The sequence below is a fragment of the Rhea americana genome, unplaced genomic scaffold (assembly GCF_003343005.1).
Source record: "Rhea americana isolate MKP2758 unplaced genomic scaffold, rheAme1 scaffold_303, whole genome shotgun sequence".
NCBI classification, from domain to species: Eukaryota; Metazoa; Chordata; class Aves; order Rheiformes; family Rheidae; genus Rhea; species Rhea americana.
In genome coordinates this window covers 64,756-86,424 of record NW_028186428.1, presented here as the reverse complement: position 1 = coordinate 86,424, position 21,669 = coordinate 64,756, and the positions used below count along the sequence as shown (strand labels likewise).

Here is a 21,669-nt window from a genome sequence, read left to right as displayed (position 1 = left end):
AACTTCTACATACTACCTTTCTGGCCTGTCTGGTGTATGCCAAGAGCCTTCAGATAGCGGATACTCGTGCTTTTATCCTTGGGATTAGAAGGGTTCTTCTTGGTCTGCCTCAACACCTTAGAGAAGGCCAACTTCATGTGCTGGTCTACTGTTTTCAATAGGAAGTATCTGAGTGGTGAGAAGAGAACACAGGACATTCAGAAGCAAGCAAAAGGTAACAGTCACAACAATGAGGCAGTTATCTCTATTCATCACAGGCCAGACGAGCACTCAAACCAGCACTGAGTTAGACACTGCTCCATCAGCAAAGCATGCAAAGGCCAACAGTTCAATTTCCCCTCTTGCTAACTCATTTCCTTGTTGAACTGCAACTGCTTTGCCTGATATGGCTGCAAGAGGACTCTGCATACAACCATTCAAAATTCATAATCTCACCTAATCTAGGGCAGCAGTTTCCTGCCAACCCTGACAAGGTATTCAAAGTTCCCTTATTAAAAATCCAAAAACAAACAAACAAACAAAAAAACCATTCCCCTCACAAAGACTTAAGTACTTACTTTGTATTAAAAAACATCAGTGTAGTGAGCAAGGTGGAAGGGGAGTGAGCTCCTAGCTGCTTACATTCCCACAGCATCTCTTCTGTTACATGACTGGAGAGGACATAACCTGCAATAAAGAGAAATCAGCATCATGTCAGGACATGGTTACTACAGAAACTTAGGCAGCATTTATACCCTAAGTAAGAGGCAGTGTATGAATCTTAAATGAAGGAGAACAAGAGTCTCAATGTGAACATTCATTCCTATGCAAGTTTATTTTTTTAATACATATACACACACACACATATATATAAATATATATTTTTTTAAAATAGCAGGTGTAGGTACAGTTAGGAGAGACACATACATGTCAACCTCAAGAAGTTATAGAGAATCTATTCCTGCAGTACATCTATACATCCCAGACCAGAGAAATAAATAATGCACTTAAACAGATTTTAATTAATGGTCTGACTCCAATGCAGATGCTCTTAATCCAGTAACATGCGAGAGCAGGCAGGCCAGTGTAACAAATCAGCTCTTGGCCCTGTGTGCAGATTTAGTCTGTAGATAGTGCCAAGTGATGTATTTGGACATACGAGTAATCCTCTGATTCTCATATTTTTCTTTTTCTTTTTTTTTTTCCTTTGTGTAGAAGAGAAATACTATACTCCAAATACACAGATAAACAGAAAAAAAGACAGCAGTATGAACTCCACATGTTGTGGAACAACAAAGCACAGATCAAACAGCCAGAGAGGAGAAAGTATTCCAAAACTCATGGCACCTTAGCCATCAAGTCTCTAACATCAGTTACTTTTCTGAACGCAAGCAAGAGCTTCTTTACTGACATCTAGACATCTAATCAGATCAAAGAGAATGAAGTCGTAAGAAGCCAGATTTCTGCTCTCTGAAGGTGTGATTTCCTACTCCACTTCCCATATGCAACTCTGTCAAAACCCACGTTTTCAGGAACTGCTCCCTCCACCCCTGTCACTATGATCTTCTAGGCATAGGGTTGAGGGGAGCTGCAGCTGACTGCAGCATGTCAGACTCTAATCACTCACTGTTTCTCTCTTTGAAGCTTAGCTGGTCCCGGAGACTGTATCCATCTGGCTACATGACAGCACTCCCAAAGTGACAATATATGCTAGAGGCAAGACGTATTAGTACTTGAGGTGAGGAAGCTTGATTCAGATCTCAAGGATCAGCTGACTTCTGAGTAAGCCAACCTCACAACACCACAAAGTCCCACCAGCTTACCCTCTAATTGGTGGGATAAGCGATAAACAAATAATCCCAAGCAAGGATCAGGGCTAGAGCTTAGCACATTAATAACCTCAATATTCACATGTAGACATTGAACATCTCTGTGAGATTTGTCATAGGGGCATTAAGTACTTATGAAAGGTTTCTGTTCAGAACTACACTCGTGCTGTAGTTTAGTTTCAGCGCTCCAAACCCCAGAAAGTTTTAAAGTTCTTAAACAGAATTAAGTTCTTACCAAGAGGGGAGACACGAGGTTGTACATCCTTAAGAACTTCATGCAACCACTCGGTGAACCGAATATAGTACAGGTCTGAGAAGATGTCATCTACTCGACCATTTTCAAAGAGATACTGTAAGAGATTCAAAACACAAGCCAGTACAGTGGCAGTGAGTACACTCCTTTCAGACAAGATTTTATCCTAATAGCCTGCATATCCAGTTATTCAAATACTTTATAAGATAGCGCTGAAGATCCATACATCCCACTTAGAAGAGTTTGAGGACATGTGTGCTGAAGCCAGTACAAACTAGGTAACCTCAATTACTGTTATGGAAATGGTAAGACAAGAAGGAAAAACACCTTAAACTAAAGCTAGATGGACTTCACTATTTATTTTAAATGCGTTCACTAGAACTTATTTTACATGACTGTCCTGTGGGCACTATGCTCTTTCGGGCTTTAGAGTGAGGAGAGGGATGCCTGACTTGCCTATGGGACTTCAGCTCTGTTGTTACAGCTCCTCCAGAAAGGAGACTAGTTTTGGCAGCCCAGATTTCCTAAATCATACAAAGTTGAATTCTTACCTTAATTTTTACCATGCTACTGAACTCAGTTACTAAATTCTTCCTAATCTTAACTCATGAACATAAAGCATTGTTGCCTACTAAATATAATTCAAACTATCTGCACTTAAAGACCATTTAGCAAACAGACTTTTTCCTATGAAATTGTTGGGAAGCTCAATAAAAGCCACAGTCTGTTTTTTTTTTTTTTTTTTAAATGGAGAATGCTCTCCACACATTGTGACAAAATGCACAGCTCTGCTGCACATACAGCTGTCCTCCCCCCTACCTTCTGAATACACAGGAAGATATAGTAGAGCACATCTGGATCATAAGGTTCACCATCACCATTTCGAGCTTCTCGTGTCATTAAGCATAGACCATAATTCAGCTCAGCCACAGCTGAAGAGATAAGATCTTCCTGGAACCTCAGCAGCTGACGCCCTGGAAAACAGGACAAAGCCACATCAAGAGTCCTGATTTCTCAGGAATGTCATCCCAATTCTCCAGCTTCACCACTCTATCCAGCAGGCTCGGTACTATCTCACTCTCCCAGTGTAATAAGGAAAGCTGAAATAAATCTTGGGCTGTCAGAGCTACTAGAAGATAAATGGGCAAGAACAAGACAAAGACTCTCTGCCCCACCAACTGCATCATGATTGTCTCATTTCTCCACATCCACAATGGAACACTGCCCTGCAGCAACAGAAAAACAGCAACTCCATGACTGTTCTATCAATCTGGCAGGTATGCACAGCCACTTCATTCTTTCATTCATCAGTCTCGTACAACACCTCTTTCTACTGCCCTCAACCTAGGTGCTCAAGGTGGCTCAGCACAGAGCTACCATACCTCTTGAAATGTGTTCTATGCCAGCTGTATCATGCAATAATACTGTAAAGTAATTCAAAGTTTAAACTGAAACAAAAACAATCACTGACGAAACAAAGGTATTTTCCCAACAGAGGGATTAACAACTAACATTTTGGTCACTGTCTAATCCCTACTTGAAGAGAAATAAGGGTGACATTGTCACGACACTTACTTCCAATAGGTGCTAGCCTATTTTGGGCTTCCTTTTCCAGCTCTGCATTCTTGGTCTGTGCCCAGCTTTTCCAAACTTCAAGCCCTTCTTCTGGCTTCAGAGTGTTTGGCAGTAGAAGTTCCGGTGAAGTCTGTGGCTGCGGCTGTGGTTCAACTTCAGCAACCTGAACTGTTTGAGCCTATGAAAGAAAACATTTGTTATATATCTGTACATACCTTGGCATGCAACAACTAGACAAAATTAAAGTTACATAGTACTACTAGCTCTAGCCCCAGGATTTCAGCCTTTTGCAACATTTGTCTCTAAAGAGATTAATCCGAAGAATGCAACTTTTGCTGTCTAACCTGTGCTGTTGCTCGTGAAATAGTATTTGTCTCTCCAAGAGCATTTTTGGTTTGAGAGAGCCTATCTGTAATCCTTTAGTGAATCTATACAACCTGCAGCTTGTATTTAGAAATGTCTTGCAAAACATCACAGGAGACATCATAGGCGTGACTGCTTCTTGCGGTCATACTGTGGAGAAGCTAGCCAGTAGGTTCAAAGGCAAAGGTCTTCAGAGGGTTAAACATCCTCTCAAGAATAGACTTCTGGTCCTCTCAAACAGTGAAATAGATGACTACTAGATTTTGTAGCTGAAATCAACAGAAATGCATCAGAGCAAACTGCTAACACTGTGAACCATCACAAAAGGCCATCTCACCACAGCAAGAGCAGCCCAAGGCCTCTTGCAGACAGCCCTGAGAGCTACCAGCTAGAGAGACTGGCTGCCCCAGCTGGGAAGAGCAGCAAGGTGGCATAAGCTTCACTGACCATCACTGCTCCAAGCCTAGACAGCCCCATCTCGCCTGGGGTTCTGGGTATGCATCCATGCAGCACATTGCTAGTAACCTCCCCATCCTTGCCCAGCAACTGCAATCTGTTGGCAGGATGTAGGTGGGATGTTAATTACAATGTAGGTAATGGGCAGACAGAACAGATACACTGTACAACTTATGGTTGCCTATCACTACCATACCATTAATACCAACAATCTATACTACCAGACAGCCAGTATTGTCTGCATTTTTTTTTTTAAGAGGTACAAAGCAATAATAGCCTAGATCACCAGCATGAAAACATAAAGTTCAATTGCAATGAAACACTCTCATAAACCACAGAATCATTGCTAAGGTAGACTAGCAACTGTTCTGCAAATAGCTAATAGGTCTTCAGACTCTCCGCAAGTTTACTTTGCGACACGGCCTTAAGTCATAGATTACTACGTCAAACAAACTTATCTTACAGGCACCAATAGCACCTATCCAGAAAGGGCAGCGAGACCTATAGCTGCATTCACTCTCCAATCTCCACTACAGCTTCTCAGTCCTGTGCCAAAAAAAGTCTCACGGTTACCTTGACTAAGATTAACCTGAAATTTCATACAGCCCTTAGTCACACAGCTAACCATCTTCAGCTCCCCTGAACATTACAGAGACAGCAACGCTTTCATCAATACAGTTTTTCTTTCTCCTTCATAAGAGCCACCCAAAAAAAGCAAGGCTTTGTTATAGTACATAACTTTTGCTTTAATACTGCCCAGAGAGTCAATTACCAGCAAACATTGCTCTGACAGTATTAGAGAGCATAATGAAAGTGTTGTAGAGACTTTAACAACTGCACCTTACTTAGTATAACAACCACCTCCAGCTAAAGAGGCAGAATCTTTAAGAGCCTCAGACAGGAGTTTTCAAACAGACTAACTGCCTCTGATATTTGCACTGGCTCTGAACAACTGTTTGCGTATCAGCCCCTGCATCACCAGAAGAGCCTACCATAGCTCCACAGGGAGACTAACTGGAAGGGCTCAAGTTTTAGTCAAGGCAACTGGCAACAAAGCTTAATTAGTCAAGCAAGCTGCTGTCTTAAAGAGGACAGGAGTCTACGGGTGAACTGACACCTCATCTTTTAGAAGCTAGGGTTGTTCCTCCTTTCTCCTCCTGAATGCTGCCTCATTGCTTCCCATGCAACAGAAACCTTTTCATAGCCAATCATCTCCTTCAGCCCAAAGTGGTAATCTTCTCCCACCGTCCCACAGCCAGCTCATCTAGTTTAAAGGCAAGCAAATAGGCTGGAGTTAATTCATTGAATTAGAAGTTGCTTTACCGACTTACATTTTTCACAAATAGAGCAAAATAGCTGCAACTTGCCCAGACTGGCAGCAGTTAAGCTGACATTGTGGCAGGAACCACAATGCAGCAACGAGGTATGAAAGAGTTACTGGAAGAACAAAGCTCACTGCATGGCAATACATCAAGATTCTCATGATATTCCCGCTGCAGCACAATGCCAGAGGACAGTGCAGGGCAAGGAAGTAACTTTCTTTTCGGTCTCACAGCTGTGTTAGGGATAACCCCCAAAAGTCGGATGCCCTTCTCTTAGAGGAAGGATGGATGCCTCCAGGACTTGCATGTCTATTTTGGGGGTTATGCAACATCCGCTACTCAGGGGAATAGTAACAGGAAAACTCCATCTGATACACAAGAACTGTGGATTGCTGTGCACAGGTACACACAGCATTAGAAGAAGTTTTGTGAGTGACCACTACAGAAATAATATATCCCATTGCAGAGCTCACATGCCAGAAAGGATTCTTTGAATGTGACTGAAGCTCTTAAGATAACTTAGAACAAGTCTAGAAATTCTGTTAAGTAGAAAGGCAAAAGGTTCTATCAGCTTAGTTTGGCCAAGCAACTGACAGTGACAAAGTAATCTCTAGAGTAGCAATACAGGAAAAAGATGTGATACAAAAGGCTCTTTAAACGGCGAGGGGGGGCAGAACCCACACCCAGCACCCGCTCCCCACACACATCCCTGCACATGACAAGGTCCAAAAGTCATAGCTTAAATACAGCTTTATGAAAGAGGCATCCAGTAACTGAAAATTGCTCTAGAGACGTAAGGAACCCCTCCCACTGAAGAGGGATGCTTTAGCCCATCAAGATGACTCAGTTCAGAAACAATCAAATATGACTAAGAAAAGCAATCCTCCTTGTCTCAGCGCTTACCGATGAAGTAGTGGGCATGTACACCATTACAAATTATTACAAAGTGTCCTTACGGTATTGCTTATAAATGCGGAGTTTGATCTCAACACTAATGCTTGCAGACTGGGATATTTTCCCTCCACTCCATTCAGGAAAAAAGGTTTTGACAGGTCAATCACTTTTGATTTTTTGGTAATAACAAAAAATAAACACTACTTGTCCTTGCACATATAAGACAGGGCATTAACAGCCTTAATTATTCAAGTTTTAAAAGTCAGCCTAAGATCATCTATGGCTTACAGATAACAATAAAGTCTTTAAGAAAAAGAAGCAACAAATTTGGCTGCTGCGTTTGCCAAGCACTCTACAAAGAGATGCCTACTCGCCACCGCTCATTTATGTTCTTGCCCACCAAGCATTTACTGGAAACAGGACACAGCATTACAGATACATACATCTAGCCTATAAAATTAGCTCTGACAATCAGATTTCAACACTTTACCTAAGCACAGATCTGCTAAGGTCTCCAACTGCAGCTCTATACAAAGTAACCAATGAGTAGATGACTAGTATTTGCAGAAAAGACATTTTGCTGCAATTGTCCCTCCCTTTCCACTGCAATCCCTAGAATGCCTCAGGAGAACACTGCACAACTCAGAGTACCTGCCACGAAGAAGCTAGCAATGAGCATATATATAAATTTACACTACAAAGATCAACATGGAACTTTCTTCTGTCAATTTTTGCGTCTTATAATTACATTCCAAATAACACAGCCCAGTTCTACATCTGTCAGGAGTCAAATGCCATATGTCACACTCAGACTACTGGGATGAGACATCTCTGCTCCCTAGATACCAGCTGACCACAGATATCCTCTCTCTCTCTCTCTCTCTCCACAGCATTTGCAAATCATTAATCAAAGACTGAGACCAAGAAGCAGTTCAACTTACCGAGCAAGTGACTTGTAATTGCTGCTGCTGCTGCCCCTGCTCCTGTGGAGTGGGCTGCTGCTGTTGCTGCTGCGGGTCCCATATGTGCACTGTCTGTGCTGTATTCTGGTATGTCCCTGCCACAGCCTGCACTGCCACTGGAATGTGGATGTTGCCATTCATAAACTGTGCTGGAAAGAGCGAATTAGCAAGAGTCTGCACCACTTCCTCGTGAGAGTTCTTCACTACCGAAGTACTTCCCACCATCTTATCCTTGTCATCTTCCAGCTTCACAGTAGCCAGCGTTGTTGGTGAGCCGCTGACGTGGACGGCATTGTAGGCCTCCTGAGGGATGGCAATGTGAGTTATGTTTTGCTGCTGAAGGTCACCACGTGGTTGAGCAGAGTAAACGGGGATGGTCCAAGTCTCTCCAGTGGGGCTAGTAATGGTCCCAGTGGCACTGTACAGGTGGGCACTGTCCACTGTTAATAAGTCTGGCCTTAAAGAGACATAACTTTGCTGCTGGCCCTGAGGAATGGCCAGCACTGTGGCAACTGGCTGCCCTGAAATAGCATACGATACAGTAATAGGCATGTCCACTTTGCGTTTCTTCACTGGCTGAAGGACACTAGCAGTGCTGATCCGCCGCTCTCCCTCTCGTGGAGAGCCTTGTTGAGAAGGTGGAGGTGACAGCGCTCCAACTGTCTGGATCTGGATCTGCTGGCCACCAGTAATGGCTTGTCCTGCCACCAGCTGGGCCTGGATCTGCTGGTGCTGTATGTGTTCCTCCTGTATCTCAGCAGCCTGAATCTGCTGGGCAGTCTGCACATGCTGCACTTGGATTTGAGCTGCCTGCAGCTGAGATGGGCTGGGGCTCTGAAGAGATTGACTCTGTATTGTCTGGGATGCCTGCTGCTGTGCCTGGCCTTGAATCTGCACTTGGACCTGTATTGGTTGCTCTGAAGCTTGATGGACAGTGAGTTGGGGAGAGAGCTGCTGGGCGGAGACCTGCTGCGGTGACTGCTGGACCTGGACCTGAACCTGCAACAATATCAAATCAGCAGTTAGAGATCAGCAAGCGTCAATGATTTAACGGTGTGGCCTCCCACCACCATGGTCCATCACCGGAGCTCTATACTCCTGGCCTCTTGGCTCAGTTTTATGACTCCATATACTAATTCTCTACAAAAGAGAAAATGAAACTAAGACACTACTGGCTTGATGACACAGGCAGAGTAGATGTTGCATTTGGTAGTGCTGCACATTTTTCTGTTGTTCTCAGCAGAACAGTGCCTGAGCTATGTTTCTCCTCCATCCTCAGAAAATTCTATGGGCTCATGCCAGCAGACTTTCTTGGAAGTCGAAAGTCAGTCTCCAGAGCTATTTACATTGCTACAATATTATTTCAGCACAGGCTTTGCTATAGCAAGTCTTTGAGGTCATCTCTGATGTTAAATTTATCTTGCTACAAAATGCAGGAGCTTGCTTCATTCTCATTATGCCCTAAAGCAATTTTAATGCTTCCAACCCCAGTCCCCAAAATGGCTCCAGGATCACTTGACAGCAACAAGCACTATGAAATGATAAGTTGAAACTAATGTTTGGCTTTTTCCACACAAAGCAGAGAAGCATTATTTTGAAATCAAGTGTTAAGTAGTATAGCAGCACTATACAAGCAGGTGTCAACACAGGAAAAGTTGTCAGTGTAACCTGAATCTCTGTCATGCTCTAAAGGGCAACATTGAAGCGTTTGTTCCTTAAACTTCAGAAATATTTCTTTGGCAGTGATAATGAAATGCTAACTGGGCTTTAGTTATTTACTTATTCCACTTAATTCCATTTATTATCCAACTTATTCAGCTGTATTTTCTCACTTGTTCACTTGCACAATGCTGAATAATAAGGGCAAAATATTTTTAGAGTTGGATCCAAACAGTTCATTTTAGTTTGAGGGGAAAAAAATTTACATACTCATTCCACAGTCAAGAGGGCACTTTAAGGTGTCCAAAAGTACCCTAGGAATATACTTTGGAATTGATCACTTCTCCCAAACTTACAGGGAACAAGGTGAGTACAAATCTCTCTCTCTCCTGACATATTACTTCCAGCTCAGATAGTGAGCTAGATATAATGCATTTAAGAGCCCAATGAATCTAGCCTCCGTTAGCTTATGCAGTCTCCTTTTGAACCTATCTGCTTGAAATGAGAAGTAATCTGCGTAGCGACCCTTCTGTGAAAAAAAGAACTCGTATCAATGTCCACATGTCCAACAACTGCCACACTATCTAGAAGCAGTCCAGGAACACACTTGGAGTTAGGAGACAGAGGTAGCCCAAATACAAAGTTTTGATCTGCACAGCGGAACACTTTACACTCCAGGCCACGCTCAACACAACTGCTATCTTTACTCCCTTCTCAAGGCACTACATGAGCTTTGCTCTTATCTTCTGGATGCTTCACTGCTTTGTCCCCTCAGACCTAAAGAGCCACTTTGTTGCATTTGCCTTGTTCTAGAAGTGATATTCCGGGCTCTGTGATCATCTGCTTTGACAGGCTTCCTTAATGCTGCATCTTAAGTGGGTAATTAATTACCCAACCTCTTCTTTCAAATCCAACTTTGAGATGCGGAGTTTTACAAGTGGTACTTATGAAAGCCCTTTAATAGTTAAAATCATCAACATTGATGTATTTAGTCATAAACCCATATTTTCCCTACTCATATTCTCACTTTTCTAGCTCACTTATTTAAGTCTGACAAGCTAACCTAATATTCACACAGAGACTGCACACTAGTCAACCTGACAATACCAACAAGAACTACCAATCAAGTCTACACTTTGTAGATATTAAAATATATATATACATACATACATATATATATATGTATATACATACACACACACACACACAAACACACCCATCTCCCAAAGTCACTTCTAGAAAGTCTTAAAAATGTTAAGGATTCTTACAGGCTTTTTTTTACATCATCTCCTGTTAAGAACTAATTTTATTCCCAGGAAGAGCAGCAAATTTAAAGGTTCCTGCTGAGCTATACGCAATATATTGTAATCCAGATGACGTGGATTTTATGCAATTTCCAGCAAGGTAACAAGAAACTTATGACCTTGTGCCAGCACGACAGTTTAAAAAGCTGCATCAACGAGTGATTTGATCAGGCAGTTAATTGAAAAAGATGAAGTCATCTATGGGACACTTTTTTCATTCTATTTTGATGCTCATATACTGCCCTACAGACTGGCAAAAAAAAAAAAAAAAAAAAAGCCCAAGCATATGCCTTACTTGTGGCTTGTTCTGGGAATCTGCACAGGCTGACTAAGAGCACCTTAATGTACTCATTTCCCATGCATGAAAAATTTTAGATTATAGTCCTGCTACTGCTTTAGTACATACAAAGCTACCACTCACCACCACACATTAGTGAAGACAAGAAAATCTGCTCCTGCTCTCAAAAAATTTTATCATGCAAGCACAACTAAAAAGGTAATTAAGCGGGTTTAAGCAAGCAGCATCTCTAGAACTAAGAGCAGACAAACTGAGATTGCATTTCCTTTTTTCAGCTTTTAGATCCGAAACCTACTATCTCTAAAATCCTTGGGCAACTTCCACTACTTTCAGGATGTGAGGAATCACGACCTAAGGTCATACGATACCCCCCTAGACATAAATCCTAACTACTGGAACTAGGATGTCTTACTACTGCTTTTGAGTTCACACAGCATTAGTTTTAACATCCGAAGACTAAGCCCAGATCCATGCGAGGTGATAAGTCTGACCTCAGAATCACAGAAGTTCTCCATACAGCAAGCCATTGGCACCAAACCACCTCATTTTGCAGTAGCTCCCTCTTTATTTTGCAAGTAGCTTGTGTCTAGGAGTGCTGCAAGTATTTATTTCCAATTTGCGCACCCAGTCTGAAACTGAAGCATCTTGAGCTAGCCTCATTGTCTAACTTAAGATCCGAGAAGGCTGAAGAATTACTCTGAACATCATTTGTGGTTGACTTTTAAAGAAGACTCTACACAAAGAGGAATGCTTTTAAATTTACCGGCCAAGACCAACAGAGAAGCCTTCTATCTTCTGCACAAGGTGAAGACTGAAAGTAACTGTGCATTATGCTGGGAATTCCTGGGTTATACTGTTGCAAAAGGGGAACATGCCAAGTTACCAGTACTGAAAGACTGCTTATTGTCAAAAGTTTGAATGGAACACCATGAAAAGTTTTACTTCCCAGAAGGCTACTATCACATACAGAAACACATTTTACCACAAAGTATCTAGAAGTTTGACCAACTACTAGCTGACTAGAGAACCAAAAGCAGTGGAAGTCAAGGCAGAAAAATAATGCTCTAGCAAGTGAAAATGGTTGTTTTATAAGCTTGAAAGAGAATCTTTTGTTACATTAAGCTCAAAACCACATTCTGTCTAGAACTGAGTACATGCAAAGAGAAAAATAAGAAACTCCATGAGCACGGGAACAAAAAGCCTGGTTTCCAAAACATTCTTCCCCCCTCATGGTTGACAGACTAACTCCAACTAAAACTTGCAAGAATATTCATAATGTCTGCCCTCTCTGATTCTTTGTTAAGCAGAGACCCCACACTGCAGAACTGCAGTTCTGAAGTAACTAAATTGAAAGAATGCACAAGCAAAGGAAATCCCATTTGTGGACTGACTGGGTTATTTCCTAAAATCACACTTTAATCAAAATTTCTCCGCTGGTTACAGTATTCATACCAACTCCTACCTGCATGGATTTTCTAGTATCTAGTCTGCTCTAGAGCACTAACATGCTCTTAGATATTTGCCTGAACACATCTCCATGTCCTGAAACTGTATTTACGCTAGCAAATAGTATGATGCAAAAGAACAGATCTTCAGAGCAAGACTAAAGGACCTCGTGTCCCTATAGTAGGCATTCCAGGAGATTTTACTTCAGACTTAGATGTGCATTTTCCAGGTCAGACTAGACCTATCTGCAACAAGACTACCTCTTATGGCTTAGTTTCATCTGAAAGGAATCCTCACTGATAGGCTCCAAACCAGGAGTGGTAAGCAGGAGCAGGGCAGACTTGCTGCAGGAGGAACACTTCAAATAAACCCCCAAAATAACTTACCTGCACCTCAAACCTCCACACCTGAGCAAGCTGACTGAAATCAACCACTTGGTCAAAAAGTTAATGACAGTAAGAGAACTGTAATCTCAATTCTTTCAGCCCAACTTAAAAAAATGAGGGAAGTGTGAGCCTTAAGAACTGTCCTAAGCCAAAATTATTCCAGAATTAAAAACATTAACATTGTAATAAAGGGCTCCTTCCTACATCTTGGCAAAAAGTTACCTGACACATAGGTACAAATATAAACTAGACCTGCAATACAGAGTAGATAAAGACACCGATCACTTAAGCAGCAGGAAATGTTGAACTTGTTATACAACTGCTTTACAGGAAGTGCTTTGCTATCTACCAAAGTAAACAAGGTCTATGGGGAGCGTACAAGTCAACTGTTCAGAACAGCCGCCAGCCTCTCACTCTTGCGTTTTTCCTCTGCTCATTCACCAGCTTCTGTAAGATAATTCCACTTGCCAAAAACATGCCTTTTACGTGTTTGAACAGTTCTAACATCCAGACTATGTTAGGATACACACTAGGGCAGGATTTACACCCAAGGTACTTAAAACACGTGAACCAGGGAAAATAAAACAGCTCCTCCTCTTAAAGAGAAATCTATTTCTACGCATAAGAACGGCCATCTCTAAAAACACTCTACTATTGACTACAATCATACTTTGAAGAGACACACTGATACCTAGCAGCTAGTATTAGTTTGCATTTGCAATACTAATCTATCGTTTGGATGCTTTCAAAGAAATGAAAAGGAGCCCTACCTTTTGTTAGAAAAAGAGAGGCTAGACTTCAGAACTAAGATGGGAAGCAGGAGGAAGGAGAAAGCCACATCCAAAGCAAAGGAAAAATACATTCTTTGCACAGTCAGAGAGAAAAAAAAAAATCCTCTGGGCTACTTAAGTGCATCCTTCCCTGCCTTACTTCATTAATACCAGCCAGCTTCCTATAACAGCCTGAAGTCATAGAACAGAGACTGTGGAAGACTGAAAACAAGTAAAAGCCAAATAGTTAACTGTTCAGTTTCTTACATTCACAAGATGTAAGTATAATTTATGCAGGTATTTAACCATCCCCTATACAGGTCTGCAATCTTGCTCAGCTGTAGCATCTCACCTCAATTCCAGCCCAAGGAGTTCTTGCTATTTAGCCAAAATCTTATTAAAGGGCTGGAACAGAGCATTTTCCCTGTATGTATTGTGTATATCCTAAGCAAAAATACCTTACTCTCCTCTGATGTTCTTTCTGCTAAATCTTTTTACTGATGAAAACAAGAAGCAGAAAGAAGAGGTTCACTGACTACTGCAGAAACACCATATTCAGCAAGCAAGTCAATGTTAACACCCTTTCACCCCAGTATCATCAGTTCTATAGGACCTCAGTGTACAAGACCAGCTAGCAATAATCTTGCCAAAGACAGCACTGGAAAAACCTCTTACTTGACTGCAGCAAAACACACCTCTTCCTAAATAGTACAGCACAAAAGTACATCAACTTGGGATACAAAACTCTTTCTTAAGATTGATTGCTCCAGACACTTGTATAAAACTTAACTCAAAAACTGAGTAGATAGAACAATCCAGTTAACTGTCTGACAACAGTCTGTTCAACCTTACTGACAAGAAAACTCTAAAGTATTCAAGAAGGAATTAGAGAAATACACTAAGGTAGTTCTCCTTCAAACTGAAAATTTATTTTTCCAAGATAAATAAGAACAGCAAGCAGTCATGTACTGTTGCCATTTGTTCAGAGCAAGATCTAGAATGAAATCTGTGCAGTCTGCCTATGATCATAAGGCTCTCATCAGCACTTGCAACTGTGAGGTTGCATCCGACTGGTCATATTATTAGTCACCTTCAGTACCACTGTCACCCAGCTAGACTTCAGTACTTCACTCTTCCACTGATTTGCGATTGGGTTAACAAAAACTAAGTGTATTTTTGAGTAAAGTACTGGGATGACAAGTTTGATCAAAATCTAAGAGGTTTCAGGGGATGAACCAAGTTTCTCAAAAGATAACACAAACAGCGTTTAGCAAACAAGGCAGAACAGCTAAAGTAGCTCAACAGCCAAGCTAATATGCAAAAGCACCCTAAAAAACAAACTGGGATGAAGGACTGATTTCATCCCATATTATTCTGCAACTGACTTCCTTGTGGTCCGCATCTAAACTCTTCAGGTTTTGCTGGCTAAGGTTCTGTGGCTGTGTGAACAAGATGGATCAGACGCACTTCTCTGGTGAAACACGGCAGATCCCAAAGTTGTCACAAAATCCAACTTGGATCAAGCACCATGCTGTGTTACTGCTGCCACAGCAACAGTCTTGAAATAGGTAAATACTAAAGCCTAGTTTTAAAGTTAATCACACCTTGATGAGAAATCTTGAAAGAGAGAAGAACATTAAAGCCCTTGCAGAGGAGTAAAGACACTTTCCCACCCCAGTCCTTGCCAATGCTAATTCATTTATTCCAAGATAACACTAAGACAGTTGCTGAAATGCACGTGAGCCCAACTGCTCTGATGCACAAAAGCTACAGTCCTATTTAGTACCAGGTTATGTTATCTGAGTGTTCTAGGAGTTGGTAACAGACCAAAGCAATTTGCAGGGTAGGCAACACAAAATACTAATTATGGTTTGTACTTAGAGCCATGAAAGCAGATGTTTTAAAGCACAGTTGCATCAAAAAACAAGGGGGAAGAGCACAGACAACATTCCTTAAGCAAGCTGTTCAAGGGCGGATTTTTGATAGATATTCTTCGTAGTCCCTAGAGCGTGGGCCATTTAGTTTAAAAAATAGGAACAGGGCTCTGGCAGCAACTCTATGGTTATTTTCAAGAAGGTCAGGTGCTTATTTTTCTCTAGAGTGTAATGATATATGACCTCCCTCCCCATCTGCCATACTAGAAGGTTTGGAAGGGTCAGGTCTATTCAAAGACCTGAAAGTCAGAACTATTCAAAGTTCTGAAAGGAGGCAGCAGCAGGAAAAAAAGCGGTTCCTTGAGATTTTTACAACTGGTTTGGTACCAACAACATCTTCAAGACTGAGGCACCCCCCCTCCCCCAAAGAACAAAACAAAACCCCCAAACTCTTACTTCTAATGAAAATGAAAAAAAACAAAATCTTGACTGAAAATCTGCTAGCTAGCAGAACCAGAAGCATCCTTGATCGGTTTTAAGTCACGAAGAAATTCAATTCATCTGTCCTTCCATAAGACTTAAGGCTTTTATACTCCCAAAGCCTTATGACACAAGTTACTGTAGGGCAGTAAGTTAGAGCATGAACAGTTAGCATTCATTTACTCTTTAGAGAGTAATTGCAGGTGAAGCACCCAGTGAAAAGCAACAGTAACTTTGCCTTTACTGTAGGATGTCAGTGTGCATATGAGCTGTTGAGAAGTCTGTTGTTCTGTGGCAAGTTCACACTATCTGATCTGCAGCAATTTTTATCTCCGTATTTGTCGCAAAAGAGAAAAGTTCACAAATTCAAGTTACAGAAGGGAAAAAGATTCATACCTGAAACATAAGAGAATTACATCTGTAGTCAGGTCTAGACATACTAGAACCTTAGCAAATGCCCTGTAGACTCATATAAGAAACAGGATAACTGCCTTGGTCCTCCGATTATAAGTTCTATGGTTTTCTTCCTTGTGCTAGATTTGCTTAAGAAAAAGTTACTGTAATATCTATTAAAAACTAGGAGATGACTCATGGCACTGTGCAAACAAATAAGCTTCCCTGACACACACATATCTTTTAGAACGTCTTCCTTGAAAGACAGCTTCCCTGGTCGATAATTCAAGTTGACTTTCCCTGTATTTTCCCCCAACTTGAAGGCCAGCTCAAGAACAACATTCCCAATGTTCAAGTAAAATCGTTTTAAAGAGTATTGATTTCATCAAAAAAAAAATGTGAAGGAGTTAGATCTCATGACCACTCTAAACAACTAGACAGGGAAACTAAGATCAGCAGAGGGGGAGGGGTATTTATAGCTGCTTCACACACAGTGCAAGGCTTCAGGGAGTTGTGTACATGCCAGAACTGTCAACCATTTCTCAAATAGGTTACACCACTACATTGCTATGTACGCTGCTCCTCCTACAATGGGGCTCAATGGAAGCAGAATTAAGAGAGAAATTTGCTATCAAACTCCTTAAATTAAAGGGAAATAAAGCTGTTTTTATATAAAGTTATTAGCCCTGTCTCTTCAGTACTTTTTTGTTTTTTCAGGTTAGACAGTAGCTGGCTCTGAACACCACTTCATGTGTTAGCAGATCATATATATGTTCAAAAATTATTTACGATGCTTACCTGGACTTGCTGTGGTTGCTGAACCTGTATCTGCTGCTCTTGCTGAGTTTGCTGCTGGACACTGGTTGTCACAGGACAAGCAAGTTCAAGCAAAGACCCAGCGACTTCCGTGCTGTCCGTGTAAATACAGTTGCCACCTTGCTGGTAAACCATTGTGGTAGTGGCTGTCTGCTGAAACTCCTGCAGAGCTTCCGGACCCTTGGAAGCAAGGGAGTCCAGAAACTCCTTCATCCTGTGTTGGGGGATTGTTCGTGCCTTCACACGGATGTATTCTTCAAAGGAAATGGTGTTCTCCAGAGAATTATTCATATTGCAAGGTCCTTAGGGTTCCTTAAGGAAAGAGAAAGGTAAACTCTTAACCACAGCACTCCTATTGTGCGGGGACATTCCCAACTCCAGTAACTCATCTCTCACCCTAAGTACCACATGAAAACTAGCAAACACGCACAGCCAGATGCCCCGAGACAGATGCTTTAGTTTTACAAGGCATCTTGTGCTAATATACGTTTATCTAGTTAACCTGCAGCAGCTCAGAGAAGTCTGAAGGATACCCACACCTAACTAAGACACCTATTTAAAAGGTTCACTGCCACGAGAAATCTTCTTCCAGCATTGTATTTAACACAGATAAGGCCAGTCCAGTAACACACTAAATCAAGTCACACTGTTTCATTTGTTCACAGCATGCAGTATTAGTGACAGCAGCCATGGATCAATATCTGTGGCCCTGTTCTGCAGTCACAGAGGTGGGAGAATGAAGCAGCATGTTCTGGCAGGCCAGGCAGTCCTATTCTAATCAGCTAATGGGAAGTACAACGGAAGAGCATCAGATGCAGCGTTCAGCCACGCTGCTATTAGGACTAGGACAGCCCTATTGATTTGTACCTAACAAGCAAAAGGAAATGAGCACTGGAATTAAGAGATTCCTCAAACTGGGAACTAGAGACATAGAAAAGGAGAACTCTGGAAATGGGAGAGGCAACTGCAGCATCACTTCTTGATACCTCTTTGTTATGGGAAGAGGTTAGCATGAAACATGCTATGTATGAAAACAACAGAGAAAGAAAAAGAAAACAGAAGATCATGGAGAAAGTGAGAGCAAGGAAAAAAAAATCCGCTTGAGAACATTAGAAAGCTCTAGTGTTTGCTTCCTGACTGCATTCTCCTCTCTCTGTTATTGGCATATCTTGTTTAAACCCAGAAATAATTTCTGCAATGAGTATTCTGTTAAGACACTAATTAGTCCTGATACAGGGTAAACAGATTTCAGCTATAACACTGCCAGCTGCTGAGATGGTCATGAAAAACAAAAGTGAAACAGAACAAGATTAGGGAACTCAGTACTACTAGATCAAGCTGTGAAGGGGAAGAAAAAGTGACAAACACCACTGATATACATGAAGACTATAATTCTAAATAAAACAGGCATGAAAAACAAAACCACTTATGTAGTTTTTCAGTGATTTGATCAAGTGGAACCACAACACAAATATTTGATTAGACACTAGACTTCAACAGCCAGCCTGCAAATGGAAGTTAGTTCAGGCTCTCAGCAGTGCTACACCTCAATGTAATGGTGCTCTACAAGTCCAATTCCAATTCCCACCAAAATCAGAAGGAAATGGAGCAGATTTTAACACCACTCTTTGCTGCTATATGACAGTAGTGTACATACCACAAATTTATGCAGAGGTTCAGTGCTAATGCATCGGACCAGGCTCACAGAAAACAGGAGTATCAAACGTAAGGGAAACACACGAGGCAGTTCTTGCTGAATATACAATTCATGGGGTCTTTAAGCCACAAATGTTGCTGTATTAGACTACTAAAGAAAATACTCTTAAAACATTCATCACTGTTTAGTGGTAACAAGCACACGCTAATAGTGTTCACCGCTATTATTATTAAATGCAACAATTCTGTAGAAGTCAGCAACACAGAGGCTCCTGCACAGCCAGAGCTAAACAGAAGAAAAACCCAAACCTCCTGTCTCTCAATGATTTTGACAAATTTTCAAGCCAGCTCTGTGTGACAGCACTAATAAGACTATTCACTCAGTTGCTGACTCAATGAAGTTTCTCCACAAGCCACCCAAGAATGAGCTAAGTATCTCTGTAAGCTCAGCACTCACCTTTTCCTGCTGAAGAGCTGGCAACACTAACTGCTCAGTCAATACTCTGTATCTCTCTACAGGACACATTCTTAACCCTTTCCCAGGTGACTGCTGACTGTATGTCCACGGTGACCAAAGGAAGAACGCCCTTGTTAATGCATCTTCTTTGACTCAGACAGGCCCTTTACCAGATACAGTCAAATGAATCTTGCACCTAACTGTAAGAAGCTCCATTAGTTCTTTAAAGCTGGAAAACACAGACTGAATGATTAGCTTGCCCAATTTTTCTGCTTACAGCTTACAAATACTTGACTTCAGCACCGCAGCTGGGCTTTCAGAAGCACATAATCATCTTGCTACCCACTTAGAAATACATTAGCGGACACAGCTTTCAGGAGGAAAACTCTTCTGAAAAATAAGTCTCGAGGATGCCAAGCTGAGAACCCAGAGAGAACACTACAGGTGCTATCTGCTGCTACAGTGAAGCTTGCATGACAGCTAGCTGCCACTGAGCGGGATGCACCCACCTCTCAGCAAAGGTCCTGCCTACTTTCTTGCTCCTGCATTGGTGCTTATTATGGTGCAACAGCTCAGGGAATCAAGCCATAGGAAGCTATTTGCTTTCTGTTAATTGTGTCAAGGGAGAGAGCAGGGAGACAAGCTGGACCACTATTTTCAGCAGCAATTACCCATTAGCCCTAACAGCTATGCAGTGTCACCAGATTACATCCTGATAAGACTCATATATTACTTTTGGGAGTCCAACCCTTCAGCTGAGAGCTGCTCATATGTACTCTGCTCCTCTGCAGCAGAGGCCAGAAACCCCAGTGCAAAAGCAACAATCCCAAAGATCAGAACTCCACCACCAAATCTTCACCTACCTCTTCCAGCCATCAGGAAGGTGAACATATATAGCATGAATTCTTTAGATACAAATCCTTGGCCTGCTCAGTTGCTCCATCTTAAACGGTTCTCTTCAGCAAGCATCAAAATCAAAAGCCTACTAGTCTGCTCTTGCAAGTCTTCTCCTGTCACAAGCTGTTGGAAGTAAGCTCTCTTTCCTTTGTCTACCATGGAGAGTCTTCGCTGTTATCCAGATAAGTTTATTACACTGAGAGTTACTAATGCCTAGAACTGTGAAATGCTTACCCAGACCACTATAGCACCTGAAGTTCCAATCACAGATTAGAGCCTCAGTGCAACCACATCATCTATTAAGCATAGTTCCTGCTCCAAAAAAGCAACTTCCTTTATAGTTTTAGAACTTGCAGAATCTGCTTTCCAGTACTGGCAATGAGAAAGGAGCTAAAGATACCACTGGTAAAAGAGCAGGCAGCAATAAGTTTCTTTCAGAACCACCTGCGCAATTAAGGAGAGGGAGCAGGAAAATCAGGCTGAACAAATCACTCACATTCTTGTCAGTTTGAAGGCATCTTGAGGGTTTTCAAGTAAAAGAATCAAACTGCTTAAAAACTGCACTTCACAAAACTCTGTGCAGAAGCAGAGGTACCAGATCCAGCTGGAAATTCAGCAAAGTAACTTCGTATTCAGAGAGATTTTATTAATACTCAGAAGATCAGGGGGGACAGACAATAAAAACTGTTCCTGACTGAAGTTTCCTTTACAACTCAAGAGTGCAGTTGCCGCTTTTACTGTTATTATATCAATTTACGTATTCCGTTGAACTAGTAGATATCTCTTAAAAATAGAAAATATCCATCCTTACTCGGCAGTATGTGTTTTTAACACTGTATTTTAAAAATGAAGTAAGAGCGTCCAAGCAATAAGCTTTCAATATAGGAATGTAATTCCTCCCTGCCTAGGATAACTACATTTTCCAGGAAATAAGTTCAAGAAACTCTTGAAAATCATGAGCACATATGGTTAGTTCATAAAACTTAGACTGAGGTTACTGAAAACACACACACAACTTGCAGCATGTGGACAATCTGGACTCACCAGTCACCATGTTGCATGTATTTCTGCTGCTCTTGTCCTGAGCTCTTAGACTTGTAACGTTCTGGAGAAGACAGAACAAAGAAGCCCTTTCCATCCCCAGTTCCTCTTTCTTTATTAAAAACCATTTTTTAAAGATTTCATTGGTTAAAAAAAAATCAGAAAAGGAGAATATGATCATCTAGAGGTTCTTATTTAAGGCTTGTGAGATGCCCAATTTCTAACGGATTTGTTCCTTGGTCTGAGTACAGGTTAAGGAAAGCTGGCGCTGGCAGGCGCGCGCCTGCCAAGCACCCAGCCGCCGCTGACACTGGAGTTACTGGAAGGCAGAACTTAGAACAAGGCAGCAGCAGTGACAGGAGCCAGAGTCCCTCCCTGCTCCCCCGCCCCCCGCAGGTGCTCCAGGCGCAGCGCCTCCGCGGCTGCGGCCAGGCCCCCCGCAGCGCCCAGGCCCCGCCGCCACCAGCGGCGGCCCGGCCTCGCCCCCGCCGCGAGAAGGGGGCGCCGAGCCCGCGGCGCCAGCACAGCCCCTCCGGCCATCCCCGCGCCCAGGGCCGCC

At 42.0% G+C, this 21,669-nt stretch overlaps 1 protein-coding gene across 4 annotated transcripts in view; it reads right to left on the bottom strand.

Annotated features, from left to right (window-relative positions):
• The window catches only part of QRICH1 (glutamine rich 1), a 28,273-nt gene extending 6,796 nt beyond the window's left edge, over positions 1 to 21,477 (bottom strand). Inside the window, exons 1-9 of one of the 4 annotated variants that reach the window (XM_085309778.1) lie at positions 21,114 to 21,477; positions 19,173 to 19,372; positions 17,042 to 17,371; positions 7,613 to 8,632; positions 3,637 to 3,814; positions 2,881 to 3,035; positions 2,044 to 2,158; positions 558 to 666; positions 17 to 168 (exon numbers count right to left, since the gene is read on the bottom strand). In XM_085309778.1, the coding sequence (XP_085165904.1) occupies positions 17 to 168; positions 558 to 666; positions 2,044 to 2,158; positions 2,881 to 3,035; positions 3,637 to 3,814; positions 7,613 to 8,632; positions 17,042 to 17,350 (2,038 nt within the window). In that variant the 5' untranslated portion in view covers positions 17,351 to 17,371; positions 19,173 to 19,372; positions 21,114 to 21,477. The other 3 variants (XM_085309780.1, XM_085309779.1, XM_085309777.1) reach the window with 3 other exon arrangements.
• Between the last annotated feature and the right edge of the window lie 192 nt (positions 21,478 to 21,669).